This window comes from Cyprinodon tularosa, unplaced genomic scaffold (genome assembly GCF_016077235.1).
Source record: "Cyprinodon tularosa strain WSP-4 unplaced genomic scaffold, ASM1607723v1 ctg867, whole genome shotgun sequence".
NCBI lineage: Eukaryota > Metazoa > Chordata > Actinopteri > Cyprinodontiformes > Cyprinodontidae > Cyprinodon > Cyprinodon tularosa.
The window spans coordinates 3,014-29,386 of NW_024039637.1; the positions used below are offsets into that span (position 1 = coordinate 3,014).

Sequence of the window (26,373 nt, forward strand, 5' to 3'; positions counted from 1 at the left end):
AAAAGTTTTTTAAACGAAAACCAATGCTTTTTGAAAAAAAACCACAATTTTCACAACTGCTTTTTGAAGGAAAACAACTTTTTGTCAAAAGAAAGCAACTTATTAAGAAAAAAATTTTAAAGAAAAAACCGCGGATAAAAAGAAAGCAACTTATTTAAAAAAAATAAAAACTTTTTTTTTTAAATAAACGTGTTAGAAGAAAGCTACTTATTTTTTTAAAGAAAAAAAGAGTTTTTTAAAACAAAACAACTGCCTTTTGAATGATCACAAAACTGTTTTTTAAGACAAAAACAACTGCTTTTTGAAACAAAACAACAATTTTCATAACTGCTTTTTGTGAAGGAAAACAACTTTTTGTCAAAAGAAAGCAACTTATTAAGAAAAATTTTTTAAGAAAAAACCGTGGGTTAAAAGAAAGCAACTTATTTAAACAAAAAAAACGTATTTTAAAAAAATAAATGTGTTAGAAGAAAGCAACTTATTTTTTTAAAGAAAAAAAGAGTTTTTTTTTAAAAAAACAATGCTTTTTGAAATAAAAAATTTTTAAAAACAATTTTTAAACTTTTTACTGCTTTTTTGAAGGAAAAAACTTTTGTCAAAAAAAGCAACTTTATTAAAAAAAAAAAAACTTTAAAGAAAAAAACTAAAAAAAAAAAAAAAAAAAAAAAAAACAAACTTATTTAAAAAAAATAAAAAAAAAAAAAAAAATAAACGTGTAGAAGAAAAGCTACTTATTTTTTTAAAGAAAAAAAAGTTTTTTAAAAAAAAAAACTGCTTTTGAATATCACAAAAAAAAAAATGTTTTTTAAAACAAAAAAAAATTGTTTTGAAACAAAACAACAATTTTCAAACTGCTTTTTGAAGGGAAAAAAATTTTGTCAAAAGAAGAACATTAAAAAAAATAAAAACGAAAAAAAAAAAAAAATTAAAATATAAAAAAGCTAATTTTTAAAAAAAAAATTTTTAAAGAAACATTTTTAATGAAATTAAAAACTTTTTAAGAAAAACACGCTTATTTGAAAAAAAAAAAATCGAACTCTTGGGAAAGGAAAACAACTTTGTCAAAAAAGAACTCTAGAAAAAAAAATTCAAAAAAAAAAACTGGGGAAAAAAGGCAAAATTAGAAACAAAAAAAACGTAAAAAAATAGAAATGTTTGAAAAAGGTCTTAATTAAAAAAAAAGGTTTTAAAAAAACCGCTTTTTTGATTTGATTTTTCCAAAGACTTTTTTTAGACAACCCTTTCTTTTGACCTAACAACCCTTTTTTCGACCAACTGCTTTTGAAGGAAAAAGTTTTTTGTCAAAAGAAAGCAATTTTAAAAAAAATTTAAAAAAAAAACCGTGGGTTTAAAAAAAAGCAATTATTTAAAAAAAAATATTTTAAAAAAAATTAAAGTGTTAGAAGAAAGCACTTTTTTTTTTTAAAGAAAAAAAGTTGTTTAAAAGAAAACCACTGCTTTTTGAATGATCACAAAACAGTTTTTTTAAAACAAAACAACTGCTTTTTGAAACAAAACAACAATTTTCACAACTGCTTTTTGAAGGAAAACAGCTTTTTGTCAAAAGAAAGCAACTTATTAAAAAAAATTTAAAAGAAAAAACCGTGGGTTAAAAGAAAGCAACTTATTTAAAAAATAAAAATGTTTTTAAAAAAAATAAACGTGTTAGAAGAAAGCTACTTATTTTTTTAAAGAAAAAAAGTTGTTTAAAAGAAAACCACTGCTTTTTGAATGATCACAAAACTGTTTTTTTAAAACAAAACAACAATTTTCACAACTGCTTTTTGAAGGAAAAAAACTTTTTATCAAAAGAAAGCAACTTATTAAAAAATAAAATAAAAACATAAAAAAAAAAATAAACGTGTTAGAAGAAAGCTACTTATTTTTTTAAAGAAAAAACAAGTTTTTTTTAAAAGAAAACCACTGCTTTTTGAATGATCACAAAACTGTTTTTTAAAACAAAACAAATGCTTTTTGAAACAAAACAACAATTTTCACAACTGCTTTTTGAAGGAAAACAACTTTTTTCAAAAGGAAGCAACTTATTAAAAAAAATAAAAACGTTTAAAAAATAAATAAACGTGTTAGAAGAAAGCTACTTATTTTTTTAAAGAAAAAAAGTTTTTTAAAAGAAAAGCACTGCTTTTTGAATGATCACAAAACTGTTTTTGAATGAAAACGTTTTTTATTAAAATAAAACAACTGCTTTTTGAAGGAAAACAACTTTTTGTCAAAAGAAGGCAACTTATGAAAAAAAATTCAAAAGAAAAAATCGTGGGTTAAAAAAAAGCAACTTATTTAAAAAAATAAAAACGTTTAAAAAAAGAATAAACGTGTTAGAAGAAAGCTACTTATTTTTTTAAAGAAAAAAAGTTTTTTAAAAGAAAACCACTGCTTTTTGAATGATCACAAAACTGTTTTTTAAAACAAAACAACTGCTTTTTGAAACAAAACAACAATTTTCAAACAAGACAACAACTTCTTTTTTGAAAGAAAATATTTTTTTTTAAACAGCTGCTTTTTGAATGAAAAAACAGTTGTTGTTTTTTAAAGACAACTTCTTTTTGAAAGAAAAGAACTATTTATTTTACAGAAAAATACCTTTTTAAAAGCAAACAGCTTCTTTCAGAAAGAAAATCACTTGTTTTTTTTTTTTAAACAACTGTTTTTTTTTAAGAAAAACAACTGCTTTTTGAAAGAAAACTATTTTTTAGAAGAAAACAGCTGCTTTTTGAATAAAAGAACAGTTTTAGTTTTTTAAAGACAACAAATTCTTTTCGAAAGAAAAACTGTTTTTCAAAAGAAAACAGCTGCTTTTTGAATAAAAGAACAGTTTTAATTTTTTAAAGACAACAAATTCTTTTCGAAAGAAAAACTATTTTTTAGAAGAAAACAGCTGCTTTTTGAATAAAAAAACAATTTTTTCTAAGAAAACAATGGTTTTTAAAGGAAAATAGCTTCTTTTTGAAAGAAAATAACTATTTATTTTAAAGAAAAACACATTTTTAAAAGCAAACAGCTTCTTTCTGAAAGAAACCATTTTTTTAAACAACTGTTTTTTGTTAAAGGAAAGAAACCCTGCTTTTTTAAAAGAACTTTTAAAACAACTGTGTGTTAAACGAAAGCAACTTATTTTTCAAAGAAAAAACTTTTAAAGAAAAATAACTGCTTTTTGAAAGAAAATACCTATTTTAAAGAAAAACACTTTTTAAAAAAGAAAACTTCTTTTTGAAATAAAATCACTTGTTTGTTTTTTTTTTTTACAGGTTTTAAAGAAAAAAATCTGCTTTTTGAAAGAACAGAACTGTTTGTTTTTTTAGGAAAGATTTTTTTAAACTGCTTTTTTGAAAGAAAATCCCTTTTTTAAAAACTGTTTTTTTTTTTTTTTTTTTTTTTGTTAAAGCAAAGTGAGATCTGTATTGTGTCGTGAAAAAATCTGGTACAGATCACATATGGGCAGCAAAAAATTAAAGAAAATCAGATTTGGGTCCCTTCAGTCTGCATTGTGAACATAGCCATAGTTAGATCCTTCATTCCTCTAGTTGCTTGGTTGTAGCGGCTCTGGACACACACAGTTATAGCAACTGAAACACTTGTTTTATCAGGTGCCAAACCAACTGGGCCAGAATACGTACCTACATTATTTCCTAATCTAAGTTCTCCAACAAGCAAAGGAGGATTTATCCAATGACCAGATTTGAACTCAGGCTCTAAAAAGCAAACAGATTAATGCTGACGGAGGAGCAACAGGAAAGACTGGAGAAGACAGAAGGTGAATGCCATTAAACTATTTATTTTACAGCTTTAGTTTGGATGAAAATATCAGAGAAAACATGGAAAAACATTGTTTCTAATTTATATGAAACCATATAAAGAAACACATTTTTACAATCCATGAGGTTTGAAATCGAATAATTATTTGCATGTGTTTACTCCCTAAATTTTTCCTCAGTATATCTAATAAATTAACCTTCTCCTTAATGTCTTCAAACAATAAAGGGATTTTCTATTCTATAAAAGGGTAGAAATATATAACTAAATCTAAACAATGTATGTATAAAAAATATATCTGCAAAATCTCTAATATTCAACAACAAAAAATACGTAGTTAAGCATATTGTGCAAAACAGCAATAAAAAGATAAACTCCTATCAGATTTATAGTCCCCACCCTGCAGATATATTAGAATCTGTCCTTAAATTACAGCCAAACCCATTTACACAGTAACAGATAAAAACCTTTAGATAAACCAAACATTACCGCCACATATCTGACTCAATAACCATTAAAACAACTATTTTTCTTTAATCTCAGAAGGAACTATTAAATGACTTGTATTATTTTAAACTGAACTTCCAATTTTCACCACTGCCAAGTAACCTTTACTCTGATCACAGCTTGCTTGGTGTCGCAATGAATCCTGGGATATCCAAGAATACCGAGGATACTTGGAATCCGACCAGACCTCGGCGCCACGCTATGACGTAATCGGCCTTCGAATCCGGTCTTCTAAGGATGCGTCCTAGGTTTTCGAACAGAGCAAGAATTAGGCCGTGGGCTCTGTCCGAATTCATGGGCTGCATCCTCCAAGGACGCGGTCTACCTGGATTGGATCCTTCGAAGTCCTTGAAAATAAGGAGACCGGAAGTGTTTTGGCTGCGAATTCTAACAGGTCCACCCTTCGGCGGGTTTTAGGCTATGTTGCTTAGCAACCGTGACAGTTGACACACAAAGCAGGAAAGAATGAAAACCAAAGTTTTCTTTCTTTTTTATTGATTGGAATAAAGGTTCCAACCACCGGGAGCAGGAACAAATAAAATCAAATGTAATGATAGAAACCTTAGTCAGTTAAATAACCTGCTACTGTCATTCTGCACATCTCTGATGTTGCTGCTATTTTCAAATATCCATTACTGTAAAAATGTCCATAGCTGCATATTGGTTATTTATTCTCCAGTTTTATATTGTTAAAACACTACAGTATTTTATTGTTTATATTTTAACTCTTCCCTATCATGTTATTCTTATACATTTTTCTAAGGTCCTCATTTGTGTGACCATTTTCAATAATCTTTCTGCTGCTGTAAATTTGCCCATTGTGGGACAATAAAGGGATTTTCTATTCTATTCTATAAAAGGGATAGAAATATATAAGTAAATCTATACAATGTATGTATAAAAATATATCTGCAAAATCTCTAATATTCATTAACAAATAATACGTAGTTAAGCATATTGTGAAAAACAGCAATAAAAAAATTAAACTCCTATCAGATTTATAGTCCCCACTCTGCAGATATATTAGAATCTGTCCCTAAATTCCAGCCAAACCCATTTACACAGTAACAGATAAAAACCTTTAGATAAATCAAACATTACCGCCACATATCTGACTCTATAACCATTAACAACCCAGTCTCATGGGAAAATGTACCCCCACTACGTTGGTCCACACTGCAAAACGTAGTGGAGGTACATTAATGGCCATTTTTTTGTGGTAGTACTGTTACGTTTCTTCTGCCTATACGCTTTCTATTGTTTTACGTCCTAGTCACGTGACTTTCAAGATTCCAGCTGGGAGAAGAAAAATATATATATATGGCCGACATTCGCTCATTTTTTTGTGGAAAGATTAATGACTTGAGTTTGTTTTTGCATTAAAATGAGTTTTGATTACATTTCTAGTGAGAAATGTATAGTTTGTTGCCAGAATATTTACTCAGGGAATGTACATATTCACTTGCTTGTTCGTTTCTTGCAAAGATTTTTCAAGATAATGTGAAACTGTAACATTTTGGTATAAACATGGCTGAGATTTCTCTAACTTTTAGTGGGAAAATCAATAATTTCAATCAGTTTCTGCATTTAAATGGGTTTTGATTACATTTATAGCGAGAAGTGTAGGGTTTATTTACATAATATTTACTTAGTGAACATACATAATCACCCGCTTGCTAGTTTTTGCTACGTTTTTCGGATCTCGTCAGGATTATGTGAAATTGCAACGTTTTGGCTGCTACCCATCGCCTAGCATTTAGCTGCCGCCCCGATTCAACATTGAATTCTTTGTGATTTAACTCCATCTGACAGATCAAACCCTCGCCACTGCGTGCGTTGCGTCTGAGGTTGATTTTCAGATCAATGCATTACGTCGTGGCATACGGGAGAAACTAATTAAACTAGTTTAAAAAAAGGATCATGGGTTAAGATCGGATGTGTTTTATTTGGAAATCTACCGGATCCTTTGTGCATTTAACTTCCTGTTTGGTGCGATCTCATTGATGGGTTTTGACCAGATTTTGACCAAAGAGGAACTAAAAAAAAAAACAATTTGAATACACAACCAGCATATCTGGAATCAATGACAGAGAGCGACTGGGACCAGAAGTTTATTAATTTCTCCCCATTGATTTCCATTCAAAATGTTTTCGATCACACCGGGCTCTAGGGAAGGGGCGGGCATACCGCCACCTACTGTTCATGAGTGTGTAGAAACATTGTTTTACATCTATTAAATTCTATTTTTTTATTTTGTATTCTGAAGATAAATAAATATTCCACAGTTAAATTTTGTATTCTGAAGATAAATAAATATTCCACAGTTAAATCACAAAGAATTCAATGTTGAATCGGGGCGGCAGCTAAATGCTAGGCGATGGGTAGCAGCCAAAACGTTGCAATTTCACATAATCCTGACGAGATCCGAAAAACGTAGCAAAAACTAGCAAGCGGGTGATTATATATGTTCACTAAGTAAATATTATGTAAATAAACCCTACACTTCTCGCTATAAATGTAATCAAACCCATTTAAATGCAGAAACTGATTGAAATTATTGATTTTCCCACTAAAAGTTAGAGAAATCTCAGCCATGTTTATACCAAAACGTTTCAGTTTCACATTATCTTGAAAAATCTTTGCAAGAAACGAACAAGCAAGTGAATATGTACATTCCCTGAGTAAATATTCTGGCAACAAACTATACATTTCTCACTAGAAATGTAATCAAAACTCATTTTAATGCAAAAACAAACTCAAGTTATTAATCTTTCCACAAAAAAATGAGCGAATGTCGGCCATCTATATATATTTTTTTCTTCTCCCAGCTGGAATCTTGAAAGTCACGTGACTAGGACGTAAAACAATAGAAAGCGTATAGGCAGAAGAAATGTAACAGTACCACAAAAAAATGGCCATTAATGTACCTCCACTACGTTTTGCAGTGTGGACCAACATAGTGGGGGTACATTTTCCCATGAGACTGGGTTGCCATTAAAACAACTATTTTCATTCATTTCAGACGGAACTATTGACAGACTGGATTATATTAAACTGAACTTCAAGTAACCGCCAAGTAACCTTTCCTCTGATCACGGCTTGCTTGGTCTCGAAATGAATCCTGGGTAAACCAAGGATAGCGAGGATACATCTGACACGTCCTTCAAATCGTGACAAAAAAAGGACGCATTTTAAGGCTGCATAACGAGGAGTCTTGGAATCCGACCAGACCTCGGCGCCGCACTATAACATCATCGTCCTTCTAATCTGGCCTTCTAAGGACGCAGCACATAAATTCAAACAGAATTTTTTCGATTTTCCTCCTTTTATTCAGTCAGACTGAAAGTGTCCCTTTGAGAAGATGCATAGATTTGATGCTCCTCAGCAAACAGACAGACCATCATCTCCAGACCTAAACAGAGGAACATTTCCAGTTTCCATCCACCTGAGGCTGTTTCCATCATTTCTAGGTGTGTTACTGTGTGAATGAGGATCAATAGGATTCAGTTCCATCGTTCAGGTTTAAACCATTAAAGCTCTGAAACAAACATCAACAGCAGCTGAGGTTCAGGGTAGAATCTGGACGGTTCCAGGAGGTTCTTCATCAAACAGGAAGCTCCAGGTTTTAGAACCAGAACCACTAGAACTACCAGAACATCCTGACCCAACCTGTGGCCTGCCTTCTCTGAGCCCAGACTGCCCCCTGCTGGTGTTCTGATGGATGAGGAAGATGAAGAAGATGTTCTGATGAAAAATGATTTATTGATAAACAGCAAACCTTTAGATTTGATCAGGATATCTATCCTGGTTCTGATCCAGTTACTGATGGGAGGAGATGCGGTCTCAGTCAGCATTTAATGATCCTCAGGATGTTGTCCAAACTCTTCCTCACCTGTCCTGGTATCTTGGCTCTGCCCACTCACTGCTGTCTGCATGCTGTTCTGGTTCTTTCTGATGAGACCCGTTGGACCCTCTTCAAGATATCTCTGCTGATTCAATTTAGGTTAATTGTTTTTTCTTGTGAGAGCATTACATACAGAGGTAGTTACTTTCAGGGAACGCACAATGTTACTACCGCCACTCACAATAAATTTTTGTATGTATGAAATGTTGTGATTCTATAGTTAAATTCTATTCCCAGCCCGCTGGGAATTTATGTTTCTGATACTTTAAGATGTTTATTGCCCTCCCCTGTAGGGGTGGTGAAATATCTTATTTAATCAGATATTATTTCAGCTGTTATATACTGTTTATGACACACAGTCCTACTAACTGTGTGTTAGAACAATAGATTGAAGAGTGATTCGAGCACTAATCATGGTCAAACAGTTATTTCTGCACATACATGGAATAAATTCACCACAACTTCTGTTCAAAATAAGATTTTATTAACAAAAATCATTCAGCTCCACGTCAAACGTATTTCAGTTTAACACTCTCAACTAAGACTAGTAAAACTAAACTAAACTAACTACTATGTACAAAGAGGAAGGGGAAAACGGTTGAAAAACATATTACAGTTTAAGATGGATTCTGTGTTTGAAACCAAAGTTTATCTGGAAGAATTTGGAATGTGATCAAATTAGCTTTTCACTAATTTTAAAGAAATTGGAATGTTTTCAGACCAATTCACAATGCAAATCCATGAGGTGAATAAAACATTATTTGGCCAAATAATGTTTTATTAAATGATTTGCTTAATCAAGAACCAATAACCTTTAGCTAAATGATTCTTTACCTTCCTTGAAATAGCTAGCAGCGAATAGACATCAGGATTCCACTAAATGACTCTTGGTCATACTTGGCAATGGAAATTTAACGAGCATCTGAGGAACACAGGAACACTAATGTTATATCAGTGTTTAAATCCTTAGTGAATAGCTTGACTAAGCTTTAGCAACAGCTCAACACATATTCCTGTAGCATAGCGTAGCATGCAGTCCATTCTTTAGCATCAATTAGTGTTGTCTTTACTCAGCAGTAAACACACAATATGATTAGCATCATCAAAAGACATATTGCTTGTTCTGTCCCTAATAATGCCAGACCTGCTAACCTGTTTCCATGTCCATTTGGAAAGCTTGAGTTTCATCCAGTTTTGCAGCTCTGCAGTCAGGGGCTCTTTGTCTCAGTCTCACAGCAGGGGTCCCGTCAGTCTCAAACCCAGGGCATGCTCCTCATCCAGTTTGGCTCTGTAAGTTCTGAAACTCAAGAGAAATGTGTTGCAAAAGTTGTGTTTGCAGCAGTTTGGTTCTGAAGGGTTCGACTTATCCTCGATGGTTCTGGGGATCTGGTTCCCCCCGGGGCCCGCATCTCCACTGTGGGCCACAGTGGGCCCCAGCTTTGAGTGCAGGAGCAGAAGCAGGCTGGATCAGAGGAGGTAGAAAGAAGAGAGGCCAAAAGAGAATCCTGTGTGCTCTGTGGTTTTCTCTGTCCTCACAGAGGGGGGTTGGTGGTTGGTCACACCTCTGTGACTTCCATGTGACTGCTTTGGCTGAAAAAGAGGGGCTGCAGAAGTCCCCCAGCTGTTATTCACCAAAGCTGCGTTTTCTTCTCTGGTCATCCTATCAGGATTAAATATGGACACTGCTTCCCAATGTCCAAAAAGTATGATCATGGCATATGGCATAACATTCCCCCTTTTGATCTGGAAATAAAAGATGCAGTTCTTTGTTTTCAGATCACAAATAGGTCCATAAAGCCATGATATCTGGAGCGGTAATGAGTCAGGTTCCTGTTGGCAGGAAGAAAGTTCATTTAGGGTTTGTATCTTCTCCAGTGTTTGTCCCCGGATAATTTGTTGCAGGTTTGACAGAAGCTGACCCTATCTTATCATAAAACTGTTCATTTTCTCCAGAGGTTTTGCATCTGGTTGAAGCAGGTCTGGCTGGAAAGTCTGACCCTGATACACAAATATATACATTCCAAACAAAATTCCCTAACACCTTCATGATGCTGTTTTTCAACTTTCATCATTTCTCAAGTTGTGAAACAAAAGAAAGAAAGGATAAAACAGGTTAAAGTATGTTAGAAATTATCAGCAACTATCATACTCCTGGATATGATAATTTTTACCATTAGCTTGGAATTGTAGTACCTTGTGATTGGTCAGAGAAGCCAGTAGCTCTGTAAGACCTGTTTTGCAGATCTGTTTTAAGTTTTCTTTTGTTGTTGTTTCTGTAGCTTTTTGATGTCCCCCTTTACCAGTGTAAACCTTTGGTTTTGCATTGTGATGTGAAGGCTTATGAACTTTATCTGGGGGTTCTGGTTTTCATTCTCTCAAGTCATTAATTCCTTCATCTTGGTGAACCACTGGGGAACTGAATCTGTGTCTGTTTCTGGTCCTGTTCTTTGTTTGAAGGTTAAAGACTCTAAGCTTGCTTTGAAATCTATCTGATTTGAGATGTATTTCCCAAACAAGCTGAGCATATCTGCGAGTTTCCTGCATAGAAAGGTTATCTATCCTGCAATGCATTGCTACATCATATCGTACACTTTCATGTAGATTTTGGATGAACAATGCTTTAAATGTGTGATCTTCTTCGTCAATATCTGGAGAACTGCAGCCCTCAAAATAAACCTGTCTCAAGCGAAAGTAATATTCTCTGGGTGATTAATGTTCTCCTTGGAGAACTAAAGATGCCTCAAGCGTTGCTAACGCCGGATCTCTGTAACCAGAATATTCTTCTCTTAAGGTTTGACAAAGAGCTGAATAACTTTCTCTGAATTTTGGAGGAAGAGATTTTATGAAACCATGGACGCTTCTAGCTGTTGTTTTCCAAATATGCTTCAATTTCTCACGAGAAGAAGGACATGGCAAGTCTTTTAGACAGTGCTCAACTTCTTGCAGATAATCAGCTATGTTGGAGTGTTGATTTTCTGGGTCAAAAATATCAATGTCTTTGGCCAAGGATTCAATTTGTTGAATTCTATGGTCACTCGGTGGACCTGGCCCGTCAGTAAGCTGGTTCTGCTCATTAAGTGGTGGGGGGTTTTTAAGCTAACCTTTGATGACACAAGGGAGACTGGTTCTCCTTGGAGTTTTTCAAGCTGTGAACTTTGGCACTTGATGCTCGGTCAACGGAGTGTGAGAGAGAGATTGGTTTGCATGGCTGTCCTTTGCAAAATTTTAAACCGCTTGAGTTTACCAAGTGATCAACTTGTTTCTCTTTGTCTGCGACACTACTTTGACTTTGAACACCTTCAGATCTATTTAGTGTTAACTCAGAGTTTAGAGACTTTGTATCTGCTTCAGGGACTGTTCTCCTTTTGACTGGGGTGACCTCCTGTTGATTCAAAGTCTGCTTGCTTTGTTTATTGCACAGCTCCTCCAAGAGGGGGGTCACCTTTTGTTCTGAGGCATGGTCAGTCTGGCCACATGGGTCTTTGATCTTGTCAGCTCCTGACAATAAAATGTCTGCAGCACTTACTCTGTGGCAGATCATCTGATATTTGGCTTCTAACTCAGAGTACTGTTTAGCTTTTCTTTGGGATTTAAGCTGATAAAGAAGCGTGAGCTCACAGAGTACATCTGTTATCAGAAAGTTTCCATTTGGGTTTTTGAATTAAGTTAATTAATTCTTGAATATTTTCTTCACATAGGCTGAGGTTAAAATTGTTTAGGTTATCTTGCTTTTCTGGAGATAAGTGGATAAGCTTTGCAACAATTTGTTTCTGTTTCTCTATGCCTATGGAGTCAATGGTGTGCCCAGAATTGAGGATGCTTGGATCCATTTTCAGCTGATGGCACAAAAACACAAGTTATGAAGAAATTTCAAAAGAACACAATCCAGTCAGTACCCACTATACTTGTATATTCACATATACATATTGTAAGGACTTATTTTTATGTGTGTAGAAACGGGTCACGGGTTATCTTTAAACCTGTGATATCAAAGAAACACTTTTCTTTCAGTGTTAGAAATGCTACACCTTGTTTAGGATTTACCAGCTATTTTAGCGCATGCTTTACCTGTCTCTGAGGATTTATAAGCAGTTTGGCGCAAAGCTTACCTTTGAAGGACTTACAAGCAATTTAGCTTATGCTTCACCCTTCTCTGTGATATCAAAGAAACACTTTTCTTTCAGTGTTAAAAATGCTATACCTTGTTTTAGGATTTATTAGCTATTTTAGCGCATGCTTTACCTGTCTTGGAGGATTTATAAGCAGTTTGGCACAAAGCCTAACCTTTAAGGTTTTACTAGCAATTTAGCTTATGATTCACCTTTCTTTAAGGGATTTTAAGCAATTTAATTTGAATCCACCCCCTTTTGGTCGGGTAGGACCACAGATTAACTTACGTTAAATCTGGCAACAAATCTTGTTCTACACAATATAAAATAAGAGTTTAGGAGTCTTATCAGACTAATAGATTAAGGGATTTAGGTTAAATTTCGAGGCATCTAACCTATTTTGGACTGGAAGTGAGTTTGAAATAGCATAACTTGAGAGTTTTCATTTTTGGGATGTGGTTATAGAAACCACAAATGGCAGCATCTAGTTATAGATGTGCATACATTTTGGTCAAACGATAAGACTAACTTGGGAGTTAAATCTTTTAGTTTTAGTTGGACCAAAGTGATCAGATTGATTTGAATCATCTGAGTTTTGCTTTGAAGTAAAGTTGGTTATCACTAGCTGAAGAGATATTTTGGAGTTATTAGATTTAGTTAAATTTCTATATTTTGATTCTCCAAGAATGTCAAAGGTTATATTTTCTTCTCATATAAGCTAAGACATTTGGTATTGAATTCTTAGGTTGTGACTTTAAGATTTCATTATTGAGTGGTGAGAGCTGATGTTAATGCTTTCACACGGTTTTCAATAATGGCTCTAAGTTTATTCTCATATATGTGCAGAATGACCGTTATATTCAATGACCACCAAACTGAGACACCAATTAAATGTTACATTCAATGAGTCCAGCAGCATGGATGCTAAATAAATGTTACAATTAATGGGCCCACCCAGGGACACCATATTTATGTTGTGATTCTATAGTTAAATTCTATTCCCAGCCCGCTGGGAATTTATGTTTCTGATACTTTAAGATGTTTATTGCCCTCCCCTGTAGGGGTGGTGAAATATCTTATTTAATCAGATATTATTTCAGCTGTTATATACTGTTTATGACACACAGTCCTACTAACTGTGTGTTAGAACAATAGATTGAAGAGTGATTCGAGCACTAATCATGGTCAAACAGTTATTTCTGCACATACATGGAATAAATTCACCACAACTTCTGTTCAAAATAAGATTTTATTAACAAAAATCATTCAGCTCCACGTCAAACGTATTTCAGTTTAACACTCTCAACTAAGACTAGTAAAACTAAACTAAACTAACTACTATGTACAAAGAGGAAGGGGAAAACGGTTGAAAAACATATTACAGTTTAAGATGGATTCTGTGTTTGAAACCAAAGTTTATCTGGAAGAATTTGGAATGTGATCAAATTAGCTTTTCACTAATTTTAAAGAAATTGGAATGTTTTCAGACCAATTCACAATGCAAATCCATGAGGTGAATAAAACATTATTTGGCCAAATAATGTTTTATTAAATGATTTGCTTAATCAAGAACCAATAACCTTTAGCTAAATGATTCTTTACCTTCCTTGAAATAGCTAGCAGCGAATAGACATCAGGATTCCACTAAATGACTCTTGGTCATACTTGGCAATGGAAATTTAACGAGCATCTGAGGAACACAGGAACACTAATGTTATATCAGTGTTTAAATCCTTAGTGAATAGCTTGACTAAGCTTTAGCAACAGCTCAACACATATTCCTGTAGCATAGCGTAGCATGCAGTCCATTCTTTAGCATCAATTAGTGTTGTCTTTACTCAGCAGTAAACACACAATATGATTAGCATCATCAAAAGACATATTGCTTGTTCTGTCCCTAATAATGCCAGACCTGCTAACCTGTTTCCATGTCCATTTGGAAAGCTTGAGTTTCATCCAGTTTTGCAGCTCTGCAGTCAGGGGCTCTTTGTCTCAGTCTCACAGCAGGGGTCCCGTCAGTCTCAAACCCAGGGCATGCTCCTCATCCAGTTTGGCTCTGTAAGTTCTGAAACTCAAGAGAAATGTGTTGCAAAAGTTGTGTTTGCAGCAGTTTGGTTCTGAAGGGTTCGACTTATCCTCGATGGTTCTGGGGATCTGGTTCCCCCCGGGGCCCGCATCTCCACTGTGGGCCACAGTGGGCCCCAGCTTTGAGTGCAGGAGCAGAAGCAGGCTGGATCAGAGGAGGTAGAAAGAAGAGAGGCCAAAAGAGAATCCTGTGTGCTCTGTGGTTTTCTCTGTCCTCACAGAGGGGGGTTGGTGGTTGGTCACACCTCTGTGACTTCCATGTGACTGCTTTGGCTGAAAAAGAGGGGCTGCAGAAGTCCACCAGCTGTTATTCACCAAAGCTGCGTTTTCTTCTCTGGTCATCCTATCAGGATTAAATATGGACACTGCTTCCCAATGTCCAAAAAGTATGATCATGGCATATGGCATAACATTCCCCCTTTTGATCTGGAAATAAAAGATGCAGTTCTTTGTTTTCAGATCACAAATAGGTCCATAAAGCCATGATATCTGGAGCGGTAATGAGTCAGGTTCCTGTTGGCAGGAAGAAAGTTCATTTAGGGTTTGTATCTTCTCCAGTGTTTGTCCCCGGATAATTTGTTGCAGGTTTGACAGAAGCTGACCCTATCTTATCATAAAACTGTTCATTTTCTCCAGAGGTTTTGCATCTGGTTGAAGCAGGTCTGGCTGGAAAGTCTGACCCTGATACACAAATATATACATTCCAAACAAAATTCCCTAACACCTTCATGATGCTGTTTTTCAACTTTCATCATTTCTCAAGTTGTGAAACAAAAGAAAGAAAGGATAAAACAGGTTAAAGTATTTTAGAAATTATCAGCAACTATCATACTCCTGGATATGATAATTTTTACCATTAGCTTGGAATTGTAGTACCTTGTGATTGGTCAGAGAAGCCAGTAGCTCTGTAAGACCTGTTTTGCAGATCTGTTTTAAGTTTTCTTTTGTTGTTGTTTCTGTAGCTTTTTGATGTCCCCCTTTACCAGTGTAAACCTTTGGTTTTGCATTGTGATGTGAAGGCTTATGAACTTTATCTGGGGGTTCTGGTTTTCATTCTCTCAAGTCATTAATTCCTTCATCTTGGTGAACCACTGGGGAACTGAATCTGTGTCTGTTTCTGGTCCTGTTCTTTGTTTGAAGGTTAAAGACTCTAAGCTTGCTTTGAAATCTATCTGATTTGAGATGTATTTCCCAAACAAGCTGAGCATATCTGCGAGTTTCCTGCATAGAAAGGTTATCTATCCTGCAATGCATTGCTACATCATATCGTACACTTTCATGTAGATTTTGGATGAACAATGCTTTAAATGTGTGATCTTCTTCGTCAATATCTGGAGAACTGCAGCCCTCAAAATAAACCTGTCTCAAGCGAAAGTAATATTCTCTGGGTGATTAATGTTCTCCTTGGAGAACTAAAGATGCCTCAAGCGTTGCTAACGCCGGATCTCTGTAACCAGAATATTCTTCTCTTAAGGTTTGACAAAGAGCTGAATAACTTTCTCTGAATTTTGGAGGAAGAGATTTTATGAAACCATGGACGCTTCTAGCTGTTGTTTTCCAAATATGCTTCAATTTCTCACGAGAAGAAGGACATGGCAAGTCTTTTAGACAGTGCTCAACTTCTTGCAGATAATCAGCTATGTTGGAGTGTTGATTTTCTGGGTCAAAAATATCAATGTCTTTGGCCAAGGATTCAATTTGTTGAATTCTATGGTCACTCGGTGGACCTGGCCCGTCAGTAAGCTGGTTCTGCTCATTAAGTGGTGGGGGGGTTTTTAAGCTAACCTTTGATGACACAAGGGAGACTGGTTCTCCTTGGAGTTTTTCAAGCTGTGAACTTTGGCACTTGATGCTCGGTCAACGGAGTGTGAGAGAGAGATTGGTTTGCATGGCTGTCCTTTGCAAAATTTTAAACCGCTTGAGTTTACCAAGTGATCAACTTGTTTCTCTTTGTCTGCGACACTACTTTGACTTTGAACACCTTCAGATCTATTTAGTGTTAACTCAGAGTTTAGAGACTTTGTATCTGCTTCAGGGACTGTTCTCCTTTTGACTGGGGTGACCTCCTGTTGATTCAAAGTCTGCTTGCTTTGTTTATTGCACAGCTCCTCCAAGAGGGGGGTCACCTTTTGTTCTGAGGCATGGTCAGTCTGGCCACATGGGTCTTTGATCTTGTCAGCTCCTGACAATAAAATGTCTGCAGCACTTACTCTGTGGCAGATCATCTGATATTTGGCTTCTAACTCAGAGTACTGTTTAGCTTTTCTTTGGGATTTAAGCTGATAAAGAAGCGTGAGCTCACAGAGTACATCTGTTATCAGAAAGTTTCCATTTGGGTTTTTGAATTAAGTTAATTAATTCTTGAATATTTTCTTCACATAGGCTGAGGTTAAAATTGTTTAGGTTATCTTGCTTTTCTGGAGATAAGTGGATAAGCTTTGCAACAATTTGTTTCTGTTTCTCTATGCCTATGGAGTCAATGGTGTGCCCAGAATTGAGGATGCTTGGATCCATTTTCAGCTGATGGCACAAAAACACAAGTTATGAAGAAATTTCAAAAGAACACAATCCAGTCAGTACCCACTATACTTGTATATTCACATATACATATTGTAAGGACTTATTTTTATGTGTGTAGAAACGGGTCACGGGTTATCTTTAAACCTGTGATATCAAAGAAACACTTTTCTTTCAGTGTTAGAAATGCTACACCTTGTTTAGGATTTACCAGCTATTTTAGCGCATGCTTTACCTGTCTCTGAGGATTTATAAGCAGTTTGGCGCAAAGCTTACCTTTGAAGGACTTACAAGCAATTTAGCTTATGCTTCACCCTTCTCTGTGATATCAAAGAAACACTTTTCTTTCAGTGTTAAAAATGCTATACCTTGTTTTAGGATTTATTAGCTATTTTAGCGCATGCTTTACCTGTCTTGGGGGATTTATAAGCAGTTTGGCACAAAGCCTAACCTTTAAGGTTTTACTAGCAATTTAGCTTATGATTCACCTTTCTTTAAGGGATTTTAAGCAATTTAATTTGAATCCACCCCCTTTTGGTCGGGTAGGACCACAGATTAACTTACGTTAAATCTGGCAACAAATCTTGTTCTACACAATATAAAATAAGAGTTTAGGAGTCTTATCAGACTAATAGACTAAGGGATTTAGGTTAAATTTCGAGGCATCTAACCTATTTTGGACTGGAAGTGAGTTTGAAATAGCATAACTTGAGAGTTTTCATTTTTGGGATGTGGTTATAGAAACCACAAATGGCAGCATCTAGTTATAGATGTGCATACATTTTGGTCAAACGATAAGACTAACTTGGGAGTTAAATCTTTTAGTTTTAGTTGGACCAAAGTGATCAGATTGATTTGAATCATCTGAGTTTTGCTTTGAAGTAAAGTTGGTTATCACTAGCTGAAGAGATATTTTGGAGTTATTAGATTTAGTTAAATTTCTATATTTTGATTCTCCAAGAATGTCAAAGGTTATATTTTCTTCTCATATAAGCTAAGACATTTGGTATTGAATTCTTAGGTTGTGACTTTAAGATTTCATTATTGAGTGGTGAGAGCTGATGTTAATGCTTTCACACGGTTTTCAATAATGGCTCTAAGTTTATTCTCATATATGTGCAGAATGACCGTTATATTCAATGACCACCAAACTGAGACACCAATTAAATGTTACATTCAATGAGTCCAGCAGCATGGGATGCTAAATAAATGTTACAATTAATGGGCCCACCCAGGGACACCATATTTATGTTGTGATTCTATAGTTAAATTCTATTCCCAGCCCGCTGGGAATTTATGTTTCTGATACTTTAAGATGTTTATTGCCCTCCCCTGTAGGGGTGGTGAAATATCTTATTTAATCAGATATTATTTCAGCTGTTATATACTGTTTATGACACACAGTCCTACTAACTGTGTGTTAGAACAATAGATTGAAGAGTGATTCGAGCACTAATCATGGTCAAACAGTTATTTCTGCACATACATGGAATAAATTCACCACAACTTCTGTTCAAAATATAAGATTTTATTAACAAAAATCATTCAGCTCCACATCAAACGTATTTCAGCTTAACACTCTCAACTAAGACTAGTAAAAGTAAACTAAACTAAACTAACTACTATGTACAAAGAGGAAGGGGAAAACGGTTGAAAAACATATTACAGTTTAAGATGGATTCTTTGTTTGAAACCAAAGTTTATCTGGAATAATTTGGAATGTGATCAAATAAGCTTTTCACTAATTTTAAAGAAATTGGAATGTTTTCAGACCAATTCACAATGCAAATCCATGAGGTGAATAAAACATTATTTGGCCAAAAATTGTTTTATTAAATGATTTGCTTAATCAAGAACCAATAACCTTTAGCTAAATGATTCTTTACCTTCCTTGAAATAGCTAGCAGCGAATAGACATCAGGATTCCACTAAATGACTCTTGGTCATACTTGGCAATGGAAATGTAACGAGCATCTGAGGAACACAGGAACACTAATGTTATATCAGTGTTTAAATCCTTAGTGAATAGCTTGTCTAAGCTTTAGCAACAGCTCAACACATATTCCTGTAGCATAGCGTAGCATGCAATCCATTCTTTAGCATCAATTAGCGTTGTCTTTACTCAGCAGTAAACACACGATATGATTAGCATCATCAAAAGACATATTGCTTGTTCTGTCCCTAATCATGCCAGACCTGCTAACCTGTTTCCATGTCCATTTGGAAAGCTTGAGTTTCATCCAGTTTTGCAGCTCTGTAGTCAGGGGCTCTTTGTCTCAGTCTCACAGCAGGGGTCCCCTCATTCTCACACCAGGGCATGCTCCTCATCCAGTTTGGCTATGTAAGTTCTGAAACTCAAGAGAAATGTGTTGCAAAAGTTGTGTTTGCAGCAGTTTGGTTCTGAAGGGTTCGACTTATCCTCGATGGTTCTGGGGATCTGGTTCCCCTGGGGCCTGCATCTCCACTGTGGGCCACAGTGGGCCCCAGCTTTGAGTGCAGGAGCAGAAGCAGGCTGGATCAGAGGAGGGAGAAAGAAGAGAGGCCAAAAGAGAATCCTGTGTGCTCTGTGGTTTTCTCTGTCCTCACAGAGGGGGGTTGGTGGTTGGTCACACCTCTGTGACTTCCATGTGACTGCTTTGGCTGAAAAAGGGGGGCTGCAGAAGTCCCCCAGCTGTTATTCACCAAAGCTGCGTTTTCTTCTCTGGTCATCCTATCAGGATTAAATATGGACACTGCTTCCCAATGTCCAAAAAGTATGATCATGGCATGTGGCATAACAGAAATTATAAACAAAAGTTACATGTGAAATGACATCTAACAACTTTGAACAAACAGGGAAAAACAGATCTACCTGAAAAAGCAGGAGTAAATTATATACCAGCTATTTCTCATACTTTATATATAAAATATGAGAGATACATTAATATATTAATCATTAGATGCCACAGAGCATAGATTAAATAACAGGCGTTGCATGGTCATCCAATCCATACTTCTGTTTGTTCATGACCAGCGTGTTTAACCCACTTGGCCCTCCTCTTAGTGAATATATTTTTCTGAAGGCGGAGGATGAAGGTGATCCTTTCCATAAGGTAACGATACTTGTCCACTCTTGTATTGTGGGTGGGTCGGGGACCAACCAACGTCTTGTGAGTGCTTTTTACCAGCAGTTATCAGAATATCAAATAAATATTCATCAGCTTTCCTGAACTGTAAATCAAAATTTCCTAAAAATAATGTTGAGAACTGCAGAGGTAGATTAGTTTTAAACAGACCAGAAGTTCTGCCCAGAAAGGTCTATCCACTGGGCATTCCCAAAAGATATTCCAATGATCGGCTTCCTGGTGTCCACATTGCCTCCAACACACAGCTTCACCTCCAGTAAAATTTGTCTTTTGTTTTGGTGATAAAGAAACGGATCAAACACTTCCATCCAAACTCTCGCCATGAATGAGAGTTGGTGCATTTCCACTGGGATTAACAAATGTCAATCCAATCCTCCTCAGTTATCATCAGATTACCCCCTATCTCTGGATCATAAGCACACCGTTGGATTATTTGTAATCTGTCATTTGATTTATATTCCTCGTTTATCATTTTCCAAATTTTTTATTGCGTTTTGATCCATGGATTCTGTACCTTATTTATGAGTCCTCCCAGATGCTTGTGAGCTAGAACTGCTTGTATATGGGGGTCAGTTTGAGTTCTATATTTTTCCATCTAGCTTGGAAGGATGGGTTACACAGATTAATTAGGGGTCTAATCTGAGCGGTGCAAAAGTAATCTTTAAAACTAGGTAAGGACATTCCCCCTTTCTCTTTAGGCAGTTGTAAAATCTTAAGTCTAAGACTGTTTTTTTTACCCGGCCAAATAAACCCGTGACATAATCTTATTCAGTTCAGAAAATCGTTTTGGGGAATTTCTACTGGGAGTTCCTGAAATAAGTAAAGAAATCGCGGGAAAATATTCATTCTCACAGAATCAATTCTGTGACTAAGACCAAGAAAAGAAATTGAATTCCCTCTGTGTATATTATCTTTAATTTTCACCAAGAGGGGGCCATCATTTATTACTGCTAAAGTTGAAATTATTTTTGGCATTTTTATTACAAAATATTTTAATGACTTTTGATCCCAATTAAAATGAAATTTTAAAATGAAATTTCTCTCTAAATTGCTTTTTGGGTTTATAGTTAATGGTCAGAATTTGTATCTTTTGTATGTTCAATTTATATCCAGAATGATTACCAAAGTTTTCCAAGGCAGTCATTAATTTGGGAGGGATTCAGGAGGATTACTTAAATAAACCAGCATGTCATCAGCGTATAGCGCCACCTTATGGTCCTCTCCATTAATGCTGATACCTTTAATATTCTGAGCCTGTCTTATCATTATGGCTAGGGGCTTAGACTTAGACTTCAGACTTAGACTTTAGACTTTATTTGTCCCCACGGGGAGATTCTTTTCCACATACACAGAAGTCGTTTACACAAAGACATAAAAATGACACCACAGTAAACACCAACACCGGCAAAAGTACAAGACGCGATACGAGACATGATACACTCAACGGGACCGGTTGTTCAAAAAGGTGATGGCTGAAGGGATCAGGCTCCTGCCAAAACGGGCCCTTCTACACCTGAGTGCCCTGTACCTCTGTCCAGAGGGGAGGGGTATGAGGTAGTCCTGTAGTGGGTGAGTGGAGTCTCGTTCTATGGAGTGAAAAAAACGTCCTATATAAAGTGCAAATAACAGCGGTGAGATTGGGCATCCCTGTCTCGAGCCCGGTTCCAGTGTAATGGTGTCCGAAATGTAACCATTTATTTTTATCCAAGCCAATGGTTTGTTATATAATGTACCAATCCCTTTAATAAAAGTGTTATCCAGGCCAAATTTCTCCATGACTTTATATAAGAAAGGCCAACTTACCGAATCAAAGGTCTTTTCTGCATCTATACTTACTAAACAGGCTTGAATATTATTCTTTTGGATATGATGTAATCTATGTAAAGATGCCTAATGTTGTGGTGAGTCTGTCTTTGTGAGATAAATCCAGTCTGATCATTGTGTGGAATCTGAGGGAGAACTTTGTCCAGTCTTCTTCTGGGGAGGATAATTTCATAAAGTGTGTAGTCAACATTCAGCACCGAGATAGGTCTGTAGGAACTACACTCTAATTTATTTTTTCCTTCTTTGAGGATGACAGAGATCACCATTTTAGCATCTGTTAATGTCGTATTACAGGCTCAGAGGAGGGTTGGCACTAGCTCGGCTTTAAATGTCTTGTACCACTCTGAACAGAAGCCGTCTGGGCCTGGTGATTTATTTGCTTTTAGGTTGGAAATGGCCTTGGATAGCTCTATCGCAGTAAAAGGGGCTGTTTTTTGAGAGATTTAAAAAAAAAATATTAATTTGTTGATCATCTTCCCATTGGGATTGTTAATACAGGCGCTTGTAGTATTTTCTAAAGGTTCTTTGTATTTCATCTTGTTTGAACTGTATAGTTTTAGAGTCCATATTCCTTATTTTGTATATTGTGTTGTCTGTTCATTGCTTTTGCAGTTTTCTTGCAAGGATTTTAAGTGATTTTGCTCCAGACTCATAAGTTTGTCTTGTGAATATCAGCTTTTTTTTCAATTTCCTGTGTATATATTAGATTTATCTCCTTTCTGTTTTTATTTTATTTAATATGTCTGGTTTTTGTTCTTTCTTATGTTCCGTTTCAAGATTTTTCAGTTCTTGATCAAGATCTATCAGTCTTAATTGTTTTTGTTTCTTTTCAAGGCACAGAATGATATTATTCTCCCTCTGAAAAAAGCTTTTAAAGTATCCCATACTGTAGCTGAAGCAACCTCGCCGTTGTCATTTTCTTCGAGGAACCTTTTTATTTCCTCTTTCATTTGGGTTTTGAATCTTGGATTATTTAGAATACCTGCATTTAACCTCCATAAAGTTCTACCCGGGTTATTGATAATATCTACAGTGCAGGAGGGGGGGGCATGGTGCGATAGATCAATGTTTCCAATATCACAACCATGAATTCAATGACGGTCTCTCTTCAATATAAAAAAGTAATCTTTCCTGGAATAAACATCATGTGGGTGTGAATAAAAAGTATAGTCACGGCCGGATGGGTAGAAATCTCTCCACAAATCTAGATTTACCAAGTTCTGTCATTAAGGCATTCATTTTCTTATGCAATAGCGTAGTAATTGGGCTTTTGGATGAACCCTGTTTGTGGATTGAAACGGATATTAAAATCATCACTTATGACACCTCCTGTGTCCTTTATCATTAGTCAAATATGTTTCTATAGAAAGCAAAATCACTTCCAGGTGGGCATAAACATTACAAATTGTTAGAACTACGTCATGTATTTTCCCTGAGACTATTACATATCTCCCTTCCTTAGACCAGATTTGAACACATTCAGGCTCTAAAAAGCAAACAGATTAATGCTGACGGAGGAGCAACAGGAAAGACTGGAGAAGACAGAAGGTGAATGCCATTAAACTATTTATTTTACAGCTTAAGTTTGGCTGAAAATATCAGAGAAAAAATGGAAAAAGATTGTTTCTAATTTATATGAAACCAGATAAAGAAACACATTTTTACAATCAATGAGGTTTTTATTGCTGCTCGTTTATCAATTTAGAAGTTATTACAATCATTAAAAACATCCACAGCAGAATATAATCCATAAAATCAGTTGTATAAAATAAGTGATAGTTACTTTCAATCATAGCAGGTAAATAGAACATCTACAGAATCAAGAACAAAACTATTAGAATTAGTTCAAAGGAAATTTACCGTATTTTCACGACCGTAAGGTGCACCGTACTAAAAGGCACAGTCTCAGTTATGTGTGCCATTTCTGTATTTAACACACACATAAGGCGCACCGGACTATAGGGCGCGTTTTTTATATACCGGTACATTTCCTCTACTACGTTTAAATACCTCTACTGCATATTTAAAAATACAGCGGGAGCAAAACTGAGTATGTTTGTGCTTTATTCATGTATTTATTACAAAGTATTAATAAAACCTGGGAGCTGGCCGTGAGACATTCCTATTGTCGTTGCACCGCTGGTATGTGGGGGTCTGAGCGCCTCTGACAGAAATAATAGGCAGGATGATAATCTGGATGAACTGACTGCAATTATTAAGTTTTCAGGTGGATTTTCTCACTTAAAAACATATTAAAACTGCTTTATTCCCACTGATCACAGCAAATATAGCTGCAAAGTGTATTTATTACAAAGTATTATTCAAACCTGGGAGCTGGCCGTGAGAGACACATCGCTGATGAAACAGCGCTGTGATCCCTCCTCTGAAACAGTTCATTACGCATAAATTAACTTAAAATCCTGAAACCTGCCGACAGAGTATGTTCGCTTTGATTATCCTATTATCCTTTTATAATCCTTTAGATTATTTAGATAATTCGCTGCGGTGAACCCGGAGGAGACCCGCCCCAGAGGCTGCTGTTGAATTAAGTTTTCAGGTAGAAAAATAGAGCGACGGAAAAACTGAGTATGTTTGTGAGGAGTTCTGCATGGTGCATGGTGGTCTCAAAAGTCCGCAGTAACAACACACATAGGGCGCACCGCAGCAAAGGGCGCGCCACACATTTTGAGGGGAAAAAAATATGTTTATATGCGCCTTATAGTCGTGAAAATACGGTATACTTTCAAAAATCTTTAAAAAGCAGAAACTTCACACTTCTAGAGGAGAGTCAGATTTCTTTAATACGTTATTAAGACAAAGGCTTTTTACCAAGTTAAAGCAGGTTCAAACTGATCAGTAAAAATAACAGCAACATCATCAATCCTGTATCTTTTTAAACAAACATGTTTCATCATTTTAGGACTTCAATTTACCTGAACTACTTTTATTTTCATCTGAATTTCTCTGTTTTTGGAATATATCTAACCAATAGAAAAACCATTCAGCTAAAACCTTCTAAGTCTCAAAAATAAAACATGCAAGTTTTTTTTTTTTCTGAATAAATTCATTCAGAAAAGGTTGTGCAACACCATGCCAAAATAGGACAGTAGGGGTCCGTCTGGATTCTTTTCAATTTAAATATCTATAACTTCTCAATAGCTTGTTGTATGGACAGCAAACTTGCCTCATCTGTAAAGAAGATAATTTTGTTATATATATATATATATATATATATATAAATATATATATATATATAATTCCTTCCACATCAAGCATGAATAAATGTCATCTGAATACTCAAATTACCTTCTCATTTAAAAGCGTTGTCTCAAATCATTCAGGAGAACATCTCACCAGTGTGGAGTGTCATATGTTTAGTCAAACTACTTTTTTCAGTAAACTTCTTCTTACAAATGTTACAGGAAACAGACTTCTCACCTGCGTGAATTCTCATGTGTTTATTAAGTTCAGACTTAGAGGTAAAGCGTTTTCCACAGGAGAGACATTCAAATGGTCTCTCCCCTGTGTGAATTCTTGTGTGAGCGGTCAAATTACTTTTTTTAGTAAAATTCTTAAAACAAATGGTACAAGAAAAAGGTTTCTCACCTGCATGAATTCTGACATGTGTATAAAGACTAGATTTCTGAGTGAAGCTTTTCCCACAGGACAGACATTCAAAAGGCTTCTCTCCAGTGTGAATGATCTTGTGTTTATTAAGATCAGACTTAGAGGTGAATTGTTTTCCACAGGAGAGACATACAAATGGTTTTTCACCTGTGTGAATTCTCATGTGTGTAGTTAAATGATTTTTTTTTGTAAAATTCTTGTTACAAATGGTACAGGAAAAAGGTTTCTCACCTGTGTGAATTCTAACGTGTGTATCAAGAGTAGATTTCTGAGTGAAGTTTTTTCCACAGAACAGACATTGAAAAGGTTTCTCCCCTGTGTGAGTTCTTATGTGACTATTAAGATTACATTTTATAGTGAAGTTTTTTCCACAGAACAGACATTCAAAAGGCTTCTCCCCTGTGTGAGTTCTTATGTGACTATTAAGATTGCATTTCTGAGTGAAGTTTTTTCCACAGGACAGACATTCATAACTCTTCTGACCCATGTGAGTGTGAGCCATACAATTTTCTGTGTTTATTTCTCTGCATGTCAAACATGGGAAAGGTTCCTCTCCAATATCTTCAGTCTGCTTCAGAACAAGCTGCTCTTCCTGCTCACTTATGGGGAGCTCAATAGTTTCCTCTTTTGTCCAGGGATGTTCTGGTTCTTGCTGCTCTTCTTTTATCTGCGGAGCATCTGGTTTCTCTTGGTCCAAACTGGAATTCCTCTCCTGTTCATCGAGCTGCTGGTCAGAGAAATCCTCCTCTTTTCCAACATAATCCTGCAGGCAGTCTGGAAAGACAAACAGCAGAAAGACTTTCTATTGGTGGTTAAATAAATGACATTTCACATAAAAGCATAAAAGCCCTTAGGATAAGGGTAGGATCAGTCATCACTTGGGGATCATAGCAGGAGCTGACAG

General features: G+C 35.6%; 1 protein-coding gene and 2 long non-coding RNA genes across 3 annotated transcripts; all 3 read right to left on the reverse strand.

Moving 5' to 3' along the window:
* Positions 1 to 12,162: 12,162 nt before the first annotated feature.
* LOC119775347 lies at positions 12,163 to 12,643 on the reverse strand. Its single transcript, XR_005279643.1, has 2 exons — positions 12,467 to 12,643; positions 12,163 to 12,291 (listed from the first exon to the last, which is right to left on the reverse strand). It is a non-coding gene; the product is annotated as an uncharacterized LOC119775347 (long non-coding RNA).
* Positions 12,644 to 17,040: 4,397 nt separating this feature from the next.
* LOC119775348 lies at positions 17,041 to 17,578 on the reverse strand. Its single transcript, XR_005279644.1, has 2 exons — positions 17,345 to 17,578; positions 17,041 to 17,169 (listed from the first exon to the last, which is right to left on the reverse strand). It is a non-coding gene; the product is annotated as an uncharacterized LOC119775348 (long non-coding RNA).
* Positions 17,579 to 25,103: 7,525 nt separating this feature from the next.
* LOC119775325 (gastrula zinc finger protein XlCGF8.2DB-like) lies at positions 25,104 to 26,155 on the reverse strand. The gene has a single exon (XM_038273266.1). The coding sequence runs from the start codon at positions 25,969 to 25,971 to the stop codon at positions 25,180 to 25,182; it is 792 nt and encodes a 263-aa protein (XP_038129194.1). The 5' UTR covers positions 25,972 to 26,155; the 3' UTR covers positions 25,104 to 25,179.
* Between the last annotated feature and the right edge of the window lie 218 nt (positions 26,156 to 26,373).